The sequence below is a fragment of the Nannobrachium achirus genome, assembly GCF_963921795.1.
Source record: "Nannobrachium achirus genome assembly, chromosome: 1".
Lineage (NCBI taxonomy): Eukaryota > Metazoa > Chordata > Actinopteri > Myctophiformes > Myctophidae > Nannobrachium > Nannobrachium achirus.
The window spans coordinates 36886027-36904824 of NC_137810.1; the positions used below are offsets into that span (position 1 = coordinate 36886027).

Sequence of the window (18798 nt, forward strand, 5' to 3'; positions counted from 1 at the left end):
TATGGGTAGATTTTCCGCCATCTTGAATTTTCTCCAAAACACACTTTTTGCTCCTTTTCCTACATATTTTCTTCAAATGTCTTAAAAACCGGTACACATGATCTATGAAGCCACACGATAAACATAGTCAAAGGATATTTCGATAGTTCGTACCGTTCGTTCGTAACGCGCTTCCAAAGTTAGCGGGAGGGGCCCGTTTGGCAAAAAATTGCCCTAACTCACAAACAATAGGTCGAGTCGACACTGAATTTCAACCACAGGTCGGGGGTGGCATACTCAACGGATCCCCAAAAGCATTTCCACTTCGACCCCTAGGGGGCGTCACAAACGCGCAAAAGGTAACCGTTTTGTGCCGGAACGCGTTTTTCACGGGGACGGACCCTCTCACAACGAAACACAGACAACTTGGCGGATGGTCTCACCGTCCAAACCGCTACACAAGGTCGTGCATTTGCAGGCACACTTGTCAAAATTGACTCTGTCAATTCTAGTTAAGTGTGCCTATGCATAGCATGGGCAGACTTATTGTTATCACTCATACTTAAGCCAGACACACACACATGTATTTCCCCAAAGTTTGGCACGCTACTCCTCCCACAGTTTTTGCACCACACACTCGCGCCATATGTCAAATCGACCGGCTTACGCGGGAATCGTGTGCTATCAACTTGCTAAGAGAAAGGTTCTATAGTTTAATTGATATGAATTTATTAAGAAATTAATTAACCCTTACCTGTCCCCATTGACTTATAATGGGAATCGCATTCAATAATTTTTCTCTCGCAAACCATAGGGGCTACAGTTTCAAGACTCAGAGAGGAGGTTCATAATGATTACAAGGAATAAATAAAAAATAATAGCGTCATTTGGCCTCATGGTGGCGCTATAACAGCCCAGTGTACGTTTTGGCCTGTAACTGTTGAACCGTAGGTCGGAAAATTAAACTTATTTTTTCCCCGGATTCCTTGGGCCAAGACGCATCTCCCCATATAGGCCACGCCCATTTGCGCCAGGATAGATTTTCCGCCATCTTGAATTTTCTCCGAAACACACTTTTTGCTCCTTTTCCTACATATTTTCTTCAAATGTCTTAAAAACCGGTACACGTGATCTATGAAGCCACGCGATAAACATAGTCAAAGGATATTTCGATAGTCTATACCGTTCATTCGTAACGTGCTTCCAAAGTTAGCGGGAGGGGCCCGTTTTGCAAACAATAGCCATAAATCACAAACAAAAGGTCCATTCAACACTGAATTTCAACCACAGTTCGGGGGTGGCATACTCAACGAATCCCAAAAAGCATTTCCACTTGGCCACATGGTGGCGCTATAACGGACCGCTTGTTTACTTATGTCCATGGTTTTCCCCAAAGTTTGACACGCTACTCCTCCCACAGTTTTCGCACCACACACTCGCGCCATATGTGAAATCGACCGGCTTACTCGGGAATCGTGTGCTAGTAACTTGCTAAGAGAAAGGTTCTATAGTTTAATTGATATTAATTTATTAGTGAATTAATTTCCCCCCATTGACTTATAATGGGAATGGCAAAAACTCAAATTCAATTATTTGTCTCTCGCAAACCATAGGGGCTAGAGTTTCAAGACTTGGAGAGGAGGTTCATAATGATTTCAAGGATTAAATAAAAAATAATAGTGTCATTTGGCCTCATGGTGGCGCTGTAACAGCCCACTTTACGTTTTGGCCTGTAACTCTTGAACCGTAGATCGGAAAATTAAAATTCTTTTTTCCCTGGATTCCTTGGGTCATGACGCATCTCGCCATATAGGCCACGCCCATTTGCGCCAGGATAGATTTTCCGCCATCTTGAATTTTCTCCAAAACACACTTTTTGCTCATTTTCCTAAATTTTTTCTTCAAATGTCACGAAAAGCGGTATACCTGACCTATGAAGCCATGCAATGAACATACTCAAGGGATATTTTGATCGTCCGTACCGTTCGTTCGTAACGCGCTTCTAAAGTTAGCGGGATGGGCTTGTTTGGCAAACAATAGCCGTAAAGCACAAACACATTGTCGAGTCAACACCAAATTTCAACCAAGGGTCGCGGGTGGCAAACTCAACGAATCCCCAAAAGCGTTTCCACTCGGCCACATGGTGGCGCTATAACGGACCACTTGCCTCGTAACTCTTGAACCGTAGGTCGAAAATTTTTAATTCTTTTTTCCCTGGATTCCTTGGGTCGAGACGCATCTCCCCATATAGGCCCCGCCCATTTGCGTCAGGATAGATTTTCCGCCATTTTGAATTTTCTCCAAAACACACTTTTTGCTCCTTTTCCTACATATTTTCTTCAAATGTCACGAAAATGGGTACACGTGATCTATGAACCCATGGCATGAACATAGTCAAGGGAAATTTCGATAGTCCATAGCGTTTGTTTGTGACGGGCTTCCAAAGTTAGCGGGAGGGGCCCGTTTCGCAAACGATAGCCATAAATCACAAACCAAACGTCGAGTCAACACTGAACTTCTACCACAGGTCGCGGGTGGCTTACTCAACGAATCTCCAAAAGCATTTCCAAATCGACCCGTAGGGGGCGTCACAAACGCGCAAAATGTAACCGTTTCGTGCCAAAACATGTTTTTCAGGGGGAACAACCCTCTCACAACGAAACGCAGACAACTTGGCGGATGGTCTCACAGTCCAAACCGCTGCACGAGGTCGCGCATTTAGGAGCTGCACTGCAGGCACACTTGTCAAAATTGACTCTGTCAATTCTAGTTTATGTCTGTCCATACGATTCCCCAAAGTTTGGCACGCTACTCCTCCCACAGTTTTTGCAACACACACTCGCGCCATATGTCAAATCGACCGGCTTACTCGGGAATGGTGTGCTATTAAGTTGCTAAGAGAAAGGTTCTATAGTTTAATTGATATTAATTTATTAGTGCATTAATTTCTCCCCATTGACTTATAATGGGAATGGCAAAAACTCACATTCAATTAATTTTCTCTCGCAAACCATAGGGCCTACAGTTTCAACACTTGGAGAGGAGGTTCATAATGATTTCAAGGATTAAATAAAAAATAATAGTGTCATTTGGCCTCATGGTGGCGCTATAACAGCCCACTTTACGTTTTGGCCTGTAACTGTTGAACCGTAGGTCGGAAAATGAAAATTCTTTTTTCCCTGGATTCCTTGGGTCAAGACGCATCTCCCGATATAGGCCACGCCCATTTGCGCCTGGATAGATTTTCCGCCATCTTGAATTTTCTCCAAAACACACTTTTTGTTCCTTTTCCGACATATTTTCTTCAAATTGCACAAAAAACGGTACACATGATCTATGAACCCATGCAATGAACATACTCAAGGGATATTGCGATAGTCCATTACATTCGTTCGTAACGCGCTTCCAAAGTTAGCGGGAGGGGCCCGTTTTGCAAACAATAGCCATAAATCACAAACAAAAGGTCCAGTCAACACTGAATTTCAACCACAGATCGGGGGTGGCATACTCAACGATCCCCAAAAGCATTTCCAATTGGCCACATGGTGGCGCTATAACGGACCACTTGCCTCGTAACTCTTGAACCATAGGTCGGAGAATTAAAATTCTTTTTTCCCTGGATTCCTTGGGTCACGACGCATCTCTCCATATAGGACATGCCAATTTGCACATGGGAAGATTTTTCACCATTTCAAATTTTCTCCAAAACACACTTTTTGCATTTTTTCCTACATATTTTCTTCAAATGTCACAAAAATGGGTACACATGATCTACTAACCCATGCAATGAACATAGTCAAGGGATATGTCTATAGTCCATACCATTCGTTCGTAACGGGCTTCCAGAGTTAGCGGGAGGGGCCTGTTTTGCAAATAATAGCCATAAATCACAAACAAAACGTTGAGTCAGCACTGAATTTCAACCACAGGCTGCGGGTGGCTTACTCAAGGAATCCCCAAAAGCGTTTCCAATTCGACCCGTAGGGGGCGTCACAAACGCGCAAAACGTAATTGTCCCCATTGACTTATAATGGGAGAAAGCAGAAATTCACATTCAAGTATTTTTCTTTCGCAAAGCATAGGGGCTACAGTTTCAAACCTTGCAGAGGAGATTCATAATGATTTTAAGAATAAATCAAAAAATAATTACATCACTCATCCTCATGGTGGCGCTATAACGGCCCACTTTACGTTTTGCCCCGTAACTCTTGAACCGTAGATCGGAAAATTAAAATTATTTTTTCCCTGGATTCCTTGGGTCAAGACGCATCTCTCGATATAGGCCACGCCCATTTGCGTAGGGATAGATTTTCCGCCATCTTGAATTTTCTCCAAAACACAGTTTTTGCTCCTTTTCCTACATATTTTCTTCAAATGTCTTAAAAACCGGTACACGTGATCTATGAAGCCATGCGATAAACATAGTCAAAGGATATTTCGATAGTCCATACCGTACGTTCGTAACGCGCTTCCAAAGTTAGCGGGAGGGGCCCGTTTCGCAAACGATAGCCATAAATCACAAACAATAGGTCGAGTCAACACTGAATTTCAACCACAGGTCGGGGGTGGCATACTCAACGAATCCCCAAAAGCATTTCCACTTCGACCCCTAGGGGGCGTCACAAACGCGCGAAACGTAACCGTTTCGTGCCGGAACGCGTTTTTCACGGGGACCGACCCTCTCACGACGAAACACAGACAACTTGGCGGATGGTCTCACCGTCCAAACCGCTACACAAGGTCGTGCATTGCAGGCACACTTGTCAAAATTGACCATGTCAATTCTAGTTTATTTATCTAGTAAGTAGACGGGATTTTCGGTTCCTTTCTACTCCTACATACTTAGTGAGAAAATGAAAATAAAAACATCAATGTGTTCAGCTTACAGTGGCGACGTGTGCTATTACTTTTTACAGCAATCGGCCAAATGGTGGCGCTGTAGGAAGCCTTCGAAAGTGCGAACTTTGAACAGGTATAGCTCATGCTGTGTTATACATACAGCCATGAAACCTGTATACACTTATGCGTCTCCTCATGCCGAACAACTTTTACCCTCTAACTTTTGACCTCTGACCTTTAGGTCTCCCACAATTCGGAATAATATGAAAAACAGTAAAAATCTATCTCCTCCTGGGATTTTCGCGTCAAGTGCACAAAACTTTTTTCACATGAACTTTGGACCAATACCTATACAGTCTATGTGGTGAGAAGTTTGTACGTTAAACCATTAATTTTTAATAATTCAATTCATATTGCGGTTTTATGCAAATTATTATTCTGCCTCTAAATCAAACATGCAAAGTGTTACGTTCATGGCATTTGGCAAAGATGTGGAGGGTTAGTCAAAGTATCACTGAAACCAATTTTATTCCAATCGGCCAAAGGGGGGCGCTATACGAAGCGTTTGAAAATTCAAACTTCAAACGGGCATAAGTCTTGACTCGTTTCGTTTGAAGACATGCAACTTGTTACACGCGTGCTTTGACTCAAGCGGAAGACATCTGTGTCGTTGTTAAGTAAGCTCCGCCCTTCGATTTTCCGCCACTTTGAGCAGTTTGTAAAACGCGTAAACCCGCTTTTATTCTGAAATTTTCGCGTCACGTGCACAAAACTTTTTTTACGTGAACTTTGGACCGATATCTAAAGATCTGTCAGATCGGATTTCTTTAACATTGAAACATGCTTTTTTAAATAATTCAAACAATATTGCATTTTTATGCAAATTATTCTTCTGCCTCTAAAACATACAAGCAAAGTCACATTTTCATGACAAAATAGTGTAGAGGGTTAGTTCAAATATCACTGAAACCAATCTTACCCCAAATGGCCAAAGGGGGGCGCTATATAATTTTGAGCAGTTTGTAAAACGCTTAAACCCGTTTTTATTCTAGGATTTTTTTTGCAATTTGCATGAAACATTCTACACGCAATCTAAGGACCTTTATCTAACATGCCTATGAAGTGCACACAAAAAAATTATAAAATAATAATAATAAATATAGCTGCAAGCAGCGATAAAGTGTCCAAAGCCAAAAACACCTCAAATCATGAACACAGCCTGGGATGTGCGTGAAATCTTGCAAGCACATTCCCAATAGGTCAAGGAACAGATACCAACCTTCTCACATTGGCCTGTTATAGCGCCACCAGCGGGTCAACTTTTGCACAACACATTTTTGGAACAAAATGGACCAATCTTTGACGTCAGTAACGTCAAAGAGAGCACTGCCTGCGATCTTGACATTTTGTGCTTTTATAGCCATTGTTTTCTGGCTTGAAGCGAGCCCACAATTGTTTCGAAGGAACAATATTTTTCTAGTTACGGTATATACCTCTAGATTACTTGCATTACACAATTAGGGGAACGTTGGGCATTTATGATAAAATGTGGACTCTTTACGTGTATCCTCAGGTGGACTGATTTGAAGACAAGACCCTAGAAAGTGTTAGAAAAACAACTGCTTCTGTAAAACCTACAAAATGTGTTGTTATTGGTGTAATTTTTTATCATTATTATTGAAATATTTTGTCTATTTTGGTGTTATGTTTTTGGTATCGTCCTTTACACTTTTCTTGACATAAAAGATAAAAATAATAATAATAATACAAAACTAAGTTAAGGTTGACTGATGCTAAAAACAAATTGAAGTACAGCAGCCCCCCCACTCCCCGTTTGTCTGCATGCATTCTCATTTCCATTGGGTGCGGCTGCACAAAAGGTAGATGCACTGTATGGTCAGTGTTATTTACCAGGGCTTACAAGTTAATTACAGTCAGAGTAGGGGCCCCCGCTGAATGCTGGCCATTGTGCCGTGACATAGGCGCCTGATCACTACGTGGGTTCAGTGCGCTCTACATAGCCAGAGGAGAGGAATTGAAAAGCTACTGGGGTGGTGGAGTGCTTGTGGGGGGTGGAGGTAGTGGACTGACCAGAATGCCTGATAAGGCTGAGTGTCAACAAGGCCATGATAGGGATCTGGCCAATTATGCTACTGCTTGCCTGCTGCCAGGTTGCCATGGCCACCGGATTGAGCATTCCACATAATATATTATTGACCATCCCTTGATCCTCGGCGCCAGGTCATTTAATTAGTGTGACGGGTGCATCTTTCAGACTCCCTTCAGACTCCCCCGCCCCTTTACGTCCTTGTATGATAGGCGTACCTACCTCTCTTCTCGTGAGATTTTGTTTTGTCCGTGTTTGTGATTGTCGGTGTATACACGTTGCAGCCGTGCAGGGAGACACCTCTTTCATTGCTCGTAAGGAGAGGATCACACGTTTTGAGAGGCAGACTGGGAATGTGCTAGCAGTTACGAGAAGAGAGGGGTTGTGTTAGGTTTGCATGTTGTGCGCACGCGTGTGCTTTCTCGCATTAATGCAAGGGAAAATTGTCAGTGAAGGTCATGTGTGTCTAAGGTTTGCTCGTACGTGTTGATGGGTGTGTGTGTGTGTGTGTGTGTGTGTGTGTGTGTGTGTGTGTGTGTGTGTGTGTGTGTGTGTGTGTGTGTGTGTGTGTGTGTGTGTGTGTGTGTGTGTGTGTGTGTGTGTGTGTGTGTGTGTGTGTGTGTGTGTGTGTGTGTGTGTGTGTGTGTGCATGGCTCGAAACCTGTTTGTCCATTTTGTTGCCTAGCAGTCGTGGCACAAAGCTCAAAGGTAAAAAGAAAAGGAAAAAAAGGATGACTGAAACACAAGAGAGCAACAAGTGCTCTTAGAGACTCTAATGAGCTGTCCACATTCTCCTAGATCACTGGTTCTCAACCTGGGGCACGGGGCCCATTGGTTGGCCGTGAGGATATTGCAAGTGGGCCCCCAAATAATAATTGGTAAAACACTAAGATTCTAATGATTTTATATATATATATATATACACACACACACACACACACACACACACACACACACACACACACACACACACACACACACACACACACATTGGTAATTATCTCTTAAAAGTGAGTTTTTTGTGATAACTATAATTCTTAACTTACAGTATATTATGTTAGTTCCATTGATCCAATCCGGAATACGATCAATTGATTGATCATTAAAATATATATGTGTCAGCTGCCATGTCATGTGTTCAGATGGGTGGGGTGGGTGCCCATGCAGAAAATGTTGAGAACCACTGGCCTATAGATATGGATTCTCAGAGCACCCATCAGGAAAAATAAAAAACAAAGCAAAGAAATTGGCAATAAGGAGACCAACATTCAAACAAACCACATTGTACTAGAGGCCCTTGATTTGCTTTAACATTGTTTGCAGTCTGTTGAGATCTGTGAATTATTATTCTAATAGCTCCATGACCAAAAATGATGATTACGTTTCTGGCTCATTTGAATGATGCCATTATTTTGTGAAGTGAGACAGTAAGCATTGAATTTTGTTTATGTTAGATTTGCCAATATCACATTATTCTGTTGTAATTGCAGAGCATTGTTGTGCCAGAGTGTGATCGATGTCGTCGCGCCTGCCTCCCTCCTTTCTGAATAAAAAGAGAGAGAAATAGGTCTTATTAAAAAAGGGCACAGAAGCTCTCCGTTATACAATATGGTTTGCAGCAGAGCCAGAGTTAGATGTGTCATTCTAGCACTGTAAATTAGCCCATACATCTGTTTTTTTCCCCCTTTCTTCCCTTGACCAGTGAACGTCTACTGAGCAGTCATAATGGCTATATAGGATCGGGCAAACGACCACATCTATTTGGTCATTGCAGGCTGCAGCTGCATGGAGACTTCTGTGAAATCTCGGTAATTGGAATAGTGGAGAGAATATAGCCTAAATACATTTGAATTGACTTGAACTGCACAACGGGTGAAATGACTGATGGCATAATCGATTAATCAATCCAACAGAAAATTAATTTGATTACATTTTAGTAAACAAATGTTTTGTAAAAGAATATCTAGTGCTTGCCTTTGTTCCATATTCTAAAAGGAAAATACTATGTTCATTTTTGACTGCTGGGTTTACATTTTAGACACTTTCCTACTTTACAATATTTTAATGTAATTTAGATTAACTGAATAGTATTTGTTGCATTAACTGTAGACTATACCGTACACTGATTACTTATAACCACATGAACCCCAGCGTTCCTATTCTGGGGCGAACATTCTTTGAAAATAGGTGACGTACAAGCTCACAAGGCGACGTGAGCTTGTAGATGGTGAGCTTGTGAGAGCTTGTAGATTGGCTATTTTCAGCGAAGAGATTTGGTATTAAGGAAAAAAAGTACCAGACATAGTATAGTGCCCTGGGGGACGCTGATCAACGAGAGTATACGGTTTAAGTGGTCAACTGTGGAGATGGCAACAGTGAATCACATTCACTTTGCTGGACTGTCTGCTTACCCCTCCCTCCCCTTGTATTGATCTGCCAGTCACTGCACCCCCCACCCCACCCAGTCTGCATCGGGGGCGAGAAAGTAGTTCAGCCTGCGGCCTGATCAATTCAGAGAGGCTTTTGGACATTGTTTACGAACATTCTCCGACTCCATGATGATGTGCAGCACATGCCCAGCTGGTGAATAGATTTGTGCGGACAGCACTTTTGTGTTTGATTTCCAGAAAGCTGAACAAGAAAATGCACTATCATTATGGCGCCTGTCATCAGCACAATGGAAAAAGTTGCTTGAGTTTTTCTTATCTTGTTGCCGAGTGCATATACATTTTCCCCCCCCTGCCGCCCTTGTTTCTTCAGCCTCTGTTTCTCTACTTAAGCGGACTGACCGAATCCGTTCTAAAGCATGAAACCAGAAGTCGGGGTTCTTTTGAAAGCCGCTGCGGAGTGATTTAAGTGTTTTAACAGCGTTCTCGGGACACGGCGCATGGGTGGGTTTGGCCGCAGATTTCGGAGATCAAACTTGGGAGACCTTGTGCACGGCCAAAGAACCAGATCACTTCCAGCCGCAAAGTGGGCCAACGCTGGCTAATGGATCGCACTCAGCCATACATGGCTGCCGCAGAACTGGCCCATATGAAATCTATGTGACCTCTGTAGTGTAGTGAGGCTCACTAGAATGCAGTCCTAGAGCTACAGTATGCTGCTGAAAGGGGGGGAGACTGTTAAAGCAATCAGTCCACCCCGTTTTGGTAAAAAAATAAAAACGTGTTATGTTATTCTGAATGTGTCTTTTTGAATTCATATTTGACCTGTCATGCCAGCTCAGCTGTATAAAGGTTAAGTATGATATGCGGTTATTTAGTAGGTATAGGATAGTAGGGTGATACACAATCTCTAACGGTATTGGCCCGGTTTGCTCAGACTCATTTGGCCCTTATAGGCTGTACTGTATGAACACTGGTGTTTTTGTGGTGTGCACTGGTATGGAATGAATGTGTTTTTCTTGTCTTTACCTTGACAATGTGCTTAGCTTCAAAAAATATCTGCCTATTGTTTACGATGGAAAAAATTCAAATCGTTTGTGCATCACTTGTGATTGTGCAGACTGAGAGTAGTGTTTTTTATGTTGGTGAGAAAAAACGTGTTAAAAGAAAAAAGCTTTTAAGATGTCTCAGATACACTGTGTTCAGTACTTGGCTCCAATTTAAGAGACAACTTTTTTTTTTCTCTCTCTCTGTGAAATGGCCTGTGACAGAAAAGCAATAGACAAATGTCTCCATTATAACGGGACTCGCATCAAGCTGCTGTACAAGTATAAAGATTGTAATATGGCAGTGATTGATGTATTACATAGGTTGGCTTACTTATTACATGGAGTGGTGGGTGACTTTTGATGGAGCTATGCTGCAATGCGTTGACATGAACGCGAGATTGCTTGTCATGGGTCCTGTTTCTCACATGTAGTGTTTTCATTTTTTTCTCTGCTTGTGTTTTTTTCCCTCCCTTCTCTTTCTCACACCTCCAATAAATTGTGCATCACCTTAAGCGTCCTGATTTATTTTTATTTTTTTCTCAGATTTTCTTTTCTTCTGACGCGAGACGAGAGAGAAGGCGGCTGGAAAAGAAAAGAGAGAGAGAAAAAAACTTTGAAGTATTGCTGAATCCTATCATACATGAAAGCTTGTGCTTTTTTTTATGCCTGGCGGTCACATGAGAAAGTTTGTTGTCAAGAAGAGCTTGTAGAGAAAATGAAATAAGTTAAAAAGATCCCTCCCCTGTGATTCTGCGCTCCTGAACAAATAAAGCCTCAAAGACGTCTACGATAGGCCAGGACGGTTACCTTGTGCTGCAGAGATACAGCAGTTGTTTGTTTACCTTCAAGTCTGTCTTGGTTAATGCTGAGCAAATAAGCGGTAGCATCTAATTGGTGCACTATCCGAGGAAAAGGCAACACAAAGTGACATTTATCTTCCTTTGCAAAATACCACCGTAGCATTTCCCGGCAAGGGGCACAATGCAGAATGCTAATTCCCTTCCAAGTGTAACACGGTATTTAATCAGACATTGGTAATTGTATTGGCTGGTGTTCATTGATGAAGTATTCGATAAGGTAAAATGACTTTAGCCCTGGCTAGGCCGATTCAGCAGAGCGCCAGTCGATGGTTGTAACAAAACAGACATCACATAAAGAATGTCACGCGTGACAAGAAAAGAGCCTGGGTAATTATTTTAAAAAATTCACGTAAAGGATTGGTTCTGCAGTTTTTTTCAGGTGCCAATCTCACAAACAAATTAGGCTGTTTAGTTTTTTCAGGCCAGCAGTCTGTGAACTGTGCCTCATTAGGGAGAACGAGAGTCTCAGTAAACACTGTCGACCTCCCCTTCAACCAAGACAACCAATAACACTATTACTATTACTTAAACCTCCAGCAAGGTAACAACGTTCTCTTGAACCGTGACAAATCACATGAACCCTATCATACCTATTCTGGGGTTCAATGAAAATAGCCGATCTACGAGCACACAACGCGTTGCAACAACATGAACACATTGTGAGCTTGTACATCGGCTATTCTTGGCGAAGAGATTTGGGGCCCTATTTTTGTCCATGCTTTACCGCTTATCACTAAACTTTTTTGCCTTTTTGGCAAATAGTGTGTATTCGACCCTGTCTCTCTGTCATGTTCAGCATAAATAGCTACAATACCGCTGGGTGACCAGAGGGGCGCTGTTGCGCAGCCTATCAAAAATGGGAACAAAAACAGGCCACTGTTGCACAGCCTAGTAGACATACACACACACACACACACACACACACACACACACACACACACACACACACACACACACACACACACACACACACACAGGGTATAGCTGCTCAAATTCACCGCTCCACTTGGAACCAATGGTTTCATTTTTGAGCGGTGGTCACACCGTCTCCATAGCGTGGCCGTGTGTGTATCCGTCTGTGTGTGTCTGTATGTAGCCTGCAGTACCGTTGAGGGACCAGAGAGGTGCTGTTGAGCAGCCTTGAAATGTACATGCACACACACGCACGCACGCACGCACGTACACACGCACACACACACACACACACACACACACAGCCTTGAAATTACACACCACTGCTCGGTTCACACTGGTGTGATTTTCTTTCTTTTTTTTTCCACTATTTTTAAAAACATTTTTAAATAGTTCAAATGGCTGATCTACAAGCTCACAACATGTCAATGTACTGTAAATCGGCTATTTGAAGTATTATAAAATGTTTTTCAAAATAGTAAGAAAAGGCAAAGAAGTTTAGGGATAAGGGGTAAGACATGGACGAAAATATACTGTAGTTCTTGGTGTAGAAGGAAAAAAGGAGCGGAAACTAGTATAGACCCCTCGCGGACTCCAGTCAACGAAGTATATAATAAGTGGTAAAAAAAAGTATGCAAGTTTTCTAAGGGGCTCTCAAATATCCTATAGTTTATAGGCCTCATTGTTTATTCAATATTACTAGATATGCACTGTGATATGTAGCGATGAGGCCCAGCATTTCAAGCTGCCCCTGTTTTGTCACCAGTGGATGTGGAGATACAGAAGTCATAAGTGAGCATCGCCTCTGGTGTATTCAAATTCCACAGAGGGGCAGCTCTGGTTATGATTAAGGTGCATATTTTTTGGCTCAACTCCACTCTATTCTAAGCTCTGACATGTAAGCTCTGGGAAAGCTGTCCTGAAAAAAAAAAAAAAAAAAAAAAAGTCCCTCATTGGAATTGGAGAAAATGGAGCAAAACAGTTCACGTTGACCCTAAGAGCTGCTAGTTGGCAGTGTTCACATTTATGGAACACAAAGCCACAATATTGATTTTTTTTTTCTTTAACCCTCCCCTCCTGTATTTTCCCTCTTCCAGCCTCCCCAAGCTTCTCAATAGCCCCCTTCAATTGTCAGTGCTGTAAAATGGATTAGATTACACTCATGTTGTACAGACGTACTGTATGTAGTGTTGTACAGATGTACTGTAGTGCCTTCTTTCTTTTTTTTATATAGAAAAATTGGTAGTGCGGATAAACCACACAGTGGCATTGATGGGTTTTTGTAAGGGCAGTGTGTGTGTGTGTGTGTGTGTGTGTGTGTGTGTGTGTGTGTGTGTGTGTGTGTGTGTGTGTGTGTGTGTGTGTGTGTGTGTGTGTGTGTGTGTGTGTGTGTGTGTGTGTGTGTGTGTGTGTGTGCTGTACCCATATTTACAATGGAAGGCAAGACGAGAAAGAAACTACTCTTGTTAGAAGGCCAGAAATGAGTGGACCTTAATTGATGTGTGTCAGTGTGTTAGAAAATCCAAGGCTATTTTAGCATTGCAATACATTGTATATTAATATGTCATTAGGCCTGGCTCAGGGTGCTCAGACAGTACCGTCATTATAATGCAGGCTGTGAGATGCCCCAGACTCTTCAGGTCAATGATCGATCGTCGTTCAGAACCAGTTTACAGGCGCGTCGGTGACATATCATACAGCACTAACACCACCGGCCCACCAGTCCCGCTGAGATATAAAATGTCTCTGCGATGTATTGATCTATCCCCCAAAAAGCCAGGACAGCTCTACATTCAGTTCATTGAAACGCATATCGGCTCTGCACATTTTGGTTGAGCTGTTGTCGTGCCAGATGCACGCAAAGGTCTCCTATTTATACTGTCATCTTTTTCAGCTCAAAGTCAAAATCTTCAAATATTTGACATCCTGCCAGATTGTTCCACCCATGCTCAACGCAGTCAGTCACATATCTCCCAATTGTACTGATAGAAGATTCTGTCTCTCTCTCTCTCCTTCCTACTCGCTCGCTCTCTCTCTCTCTCTCTCTCTCTCTCTCTGTCCCTTGATTTCCTTCTCCCCCTAGGGTTTAGCCGGGCTGCTCTGCCATTCGGCCTCGTGCGAAGAGAGCTGTCCTGTGAGGGCTATCCGATAGACCTGCGATGTCCAGGAAGTGATGTCATAATGATCGAGAGCGCCAATTACGGCCGAACAGATGACAAGATCTGCGACGCTGACCCTTTCCAGATGGAGAACATCAACTGCTACCTGCCTGATGCCTTCAAGATCATGTCACAAAGGTAAGAACTGTCACCGTGAAAGTCACAACTAAAGGGGAACACACACCGAATGTGGGCAGCTGCGCGGCGCCACGTTGCGGCGCGGTATTGGTACATGTGAAGTGCCGCGTTGTAACACCAACTGGATGCGGCGCGGTGCTGTGCGGCGCATCCATTTCCCCCGATGGGGAGAACATTTTCACCATGCGGCAGCTCTGGAAAAATTGAACAGTGGCGTATCAGCGCGGCGGGCGGGGCGGCAGACCCGCGCCTACGCACGTCTGACGCAGCCGGTGTGGGTTAGTTCACTGAAAATAATGGGGTCGTATGTTTTGACGCGCAATGTCCGCGTCCTGTGTGTGTTTTTTCTGTTTGCAAATGTGATATATTTTGATTAATTTGATCCTGTGATTGATGGCGCATAATTAAAAACCCATCATCCCAATTTTTAAAGGGTTCATTACTAGAGCATCTATTGAGTATGCCATAACCCTTGTCCCACTGCGGATACTTAAATAAACAGAGTCTCTGGGTCTTAGGTTAAGTCAGTGTAACTATCGCCCTAATAATTGCATTTTGGACAGTAATACCAAGTAAATAACCTGACGCTGTCAAAGAAAGCTACTAATTTGCAAGTGTAGACCAGTGTGTGTGTGTGTGTGTGTGTGTGTGTGTGTGTGTGTGTGTGTGCGTGTGTGTGTGTGTGCGTGTGTGAGTGTGTGTGTGTGTGTGTGTGTATGTGTGTGTGTGTGTGTGTGTGTGTGTGTGTGTGTGTGTGTACAGTAATGCTTTCAGTAAAACCAACAAGCCAAATAGCCACGTTCAAACCAACTGGATAACCGCCAATCCGACTGACTTCTCATTTGGCACATGACTCCCTTGGTAATGCGCCATTCAAATCCTGGGCTCCATTTTACCCGTCTGTCTGTCCCATATTTGGAGATCTCTTGTATTTGTCTGCCTGTGTCCCTTTACCATTTTATGCCCATATATGGATAAGGAGTTCCGTGGAGTACAGGCCAGTCTATGACGTCATATTGATGACATCAGGGTACTCCATATATGGAGATTTGAAGATTTATCGCTATTGTTTGGAGCGGCGCTGATCTGTCCGACGTCTCACTTGGCACATCTAGGGCTGTCACAATTATTACATAATCGTCTAATCGCAATTATTTGAGGTAATCGCAATTATTTTGCATAATCGTCATGTTGAGAAAGGTTAATATAGTTTCAAACACTTTAAAAAAAGTAGTGGAAATAGCAGATCTACAAGCTCACAACGCGTCAATGTTCTTTTTTAAGTATAAAGTTCTCAAATATGGCAATAATCGTTGTATATTTAGGTTGTGTCATATCTACCATGTGCAACTCCAAAGCCTAAAAGCCAAACAGAAATGTAATTGTCAACGACAAGAACACAATTAAATCGTTAATCGCAGTTATTTGAGTGACAATTACTGGTAATCGTCATGTCCTCGGGTCCTCTGCAAAATGCAAGAAAAGTTAGAAGTCCATCAGTTGGTACACTCGGACTCACTCACCCACCCACACACCCACACACCCACCCACCCACCCACCCACTCACTCACTCACTCACTCACTCACTCACTCACTCACTTGTTCACACTGGCACATACAAAACTACACAGCGTATTTGTAGCTTTGTATCTGAAGTTGAAACCAGCTCAATGTTGTTGTAGCTTGGTACCTGTTGTAGATTTTGCAGCAGCTACAAACGTCCAGTGTAGCTTTGTGTATTCGTGTCGCTGGCTCTTTGTAGCTACCAGTGTGAACACAGCATTAGACCAGATCACTCTTTTCACATTCTAACACTGGACGTGCTGGGGAGATATTCTGTTCTTCCTAAAAGCCAGCCGTGTGGGTGGAAGCGTGAGGCCTTTGATATTTTCATATTTTCATATTCGTTGATCCAGAATTTCCAGAAGAGTCTTTTCTTCTTTCTTTTTGGTTTTTGTTTTGCTTTTGCTGGTATAAATGAGTGTTAAACAACATATAAAATGTCTGCAGGGGGACTTTTAAATCCAAGATTGCTCAAGATTGCTCATCTGATGCAGTCATCAGTACAGTATACATTAGTGTCATTAGTCAGATTAAGGCCAAACTCCAATCTGGCATAAGGGAGGCAAAGATGCCCCATTTCTACCCAGACTCATCTGACCACAGAGATGCTTCAACGTTTTAAAAATTACATCTCCACTTGTGATCAGTCTTGTGTGAAGGAATGTGATCCTGTAGACCGCACATTTATGAAGTTTCAATGTGTCCAATGTATTGTGTACTATACATGCACACACAGACACATGTACGTAGACAGACACACGTAAACAGACAAATCGCACATACACTTGCTCCCCCACACGCATGTGCACACGCTCGTATACACAGGCGCGCGCGCACACACACACACACACACACACACACACACACACACACACACACACACACACACACACACACACACACACACACACACACACACACACACACACACACGCACACACACACACGCACACACACACGCACACACACAGTAAGGCGCCAGTTGCAACACGGTCTACATGAGACCTCATCCACCAGGCCAGTTGCCACGTAGGGCTGCCGTCTGAGCCAAAGTGCACGGGATAGAATGACATATGAGTGCCGCCGAGAGCGAGAGAGAGAGCAAGAGAGAGAGAGTGAGCGAGAGAGATATTGGTCGCTAGAAAACTGTCAGCAACCCTGCCGCTCCGCCTTGGGAAATAAGAAATAATGAAATAAAAGGGAGCCCTTGTATTCAGGGGGTTATTGTCAAGCCGCATTTGATGAAGTCAGATAGCTGACTCACGCAGTCTTGTCGCGGAGAGAGAGGCTGTGGTCTTGTCCTCCCTGGTCCCTGCCTGTGGCCCGGGGTATCACGGCAGCCTCCGACATGCTCACAGCAAAGAGAATCAAACCCCGGGTTTATAGTTGGTCACGCGACGGTGTCGCGCGGCCGAGAATAGCAGACCTACAAGCTCACAGCGCGTCGCCTCCGCGGCGCGCTGTGAGCTTGTAGGTCTGCGACACCGCTGCGCGATGGAGCATAAATTAGGCTTTAGTCCATTGAAGCACAAATACAGGCCGAGCGTGGGCAGAGTCAGGGCGGCAAATCCCAAATAATGCAGGTTCATATCTTTCTCTGCAGCCTCTTTGTAAGGCTATCAGTTTAATTCCAGATTATGTTTTTTTTTTTTACGTTTTTTTTTTTTTTTTTTCGTGTGCTTTTCGAATTATGTCATTATATGGTAAGCCATGATTTTCATTTTTATTTGTTGATGCTATGTGTGGAATATCAATAGTGAAGCACAACTTAAAAATCAATGCATTATGTATGTGGAAATCAGCCATAAATTATCGCAGCCAACCTGCCTTCTTTTATTTTATTTCCCCTTTTTTTTCGTGTTCCATTAAAATGTATTGTGTGCATAATCAGCCCGAAACAATCAAAATGTCATGAAAATACATTTACAGGGCAGATATACATAGGCGGATGGATTGTGGGATTGAAGGTGGAACAGAGCAGGCGAGCATCAGTTGAGAATGCGTCAATTGTTGTTGAATGTGACAGGTGTCAGGAGGCGGCAATATTTATGCACCTCTCCTGTTCCCCAGTCAGTTCCTGAGGTAGATCGGCTACTTTTGCTTAGATTGGCTACTTTAGCACTGGCTTGTGCAATTTGTGTTTTTCTGTGTATGGATCAGTGTTGTTTTTGACAGCAAATTTTGATTTAGTTTTAGTCATAAGTCTTTTGAATAAAATGTCATTTAGTCTTAGTCATAATTTAGTCACCTGAAAGTTTTAGTTTTAGTCTAATTTTAGTCGACTAAATATCATGAGATTTTAGTTGACTAAATGATGGCGTCGTAATGACTGATTTTACACTTGGTTTCATGCTGAAAATAGCAGATCTACAAGCTCACAACTGCGACGCGTTGTGAGCAACACCTGAGAGCAACCAAACATAAAATGACTTTCTCCTCCACTAGTCCCTCTATAACGTTTTGGTTTTTATTTAGTTTTAATTTAGTTTTCGTCAGTGAAAAAAACGCAGTCGACACACATATTTCGTCATAGTTTTAGTCGACGAAATCAACACTGGTATGGATATACAGACAGGGTAAATGGCGTTCGGATGCAAGTATCGCAACGATGTATTCTATTTCATCAGTGACGCATCAGGCAAAACTTGTTTCACGAAATTGTTTCACAGATGGATAAATGGCAGCTGATGGTAATAACACGTGGGCATGTTTCGTTTACAGTAGGTGTTACCCATCTGTCAAAAAGTTCCATTCTTCCATTTTTGAATGACGAGATTTCTTTTTTTCATATATTTCTACACCCAC

General features: G+C 42.9%; 1 protein-coding gene across 1 annotated transcript in view; it reads left to right on the top strand.

The window, feature by feature from the left end:
- Nucleotides 1-18798, top strand: part of adgrl2a (adhesion G protein-coupled receptor L2a) — a gene marked incomplete at both ends in the record, with an annotated part of 126368 nt that overhangs the window by 29395 nt on the left and 78175 nt on the right. Inside the window, one exon of the mRNA XM_080728596.1 lies at nucleotides 14217-14430. Within this exon, the coding sequence (XP_080584722.1) occupies nucleotides 14217-14430 (214 nt within the window). The remainder of the gene's footprint in view (nucleotides 1-14216; nucleotides 14431-18798) is intronic.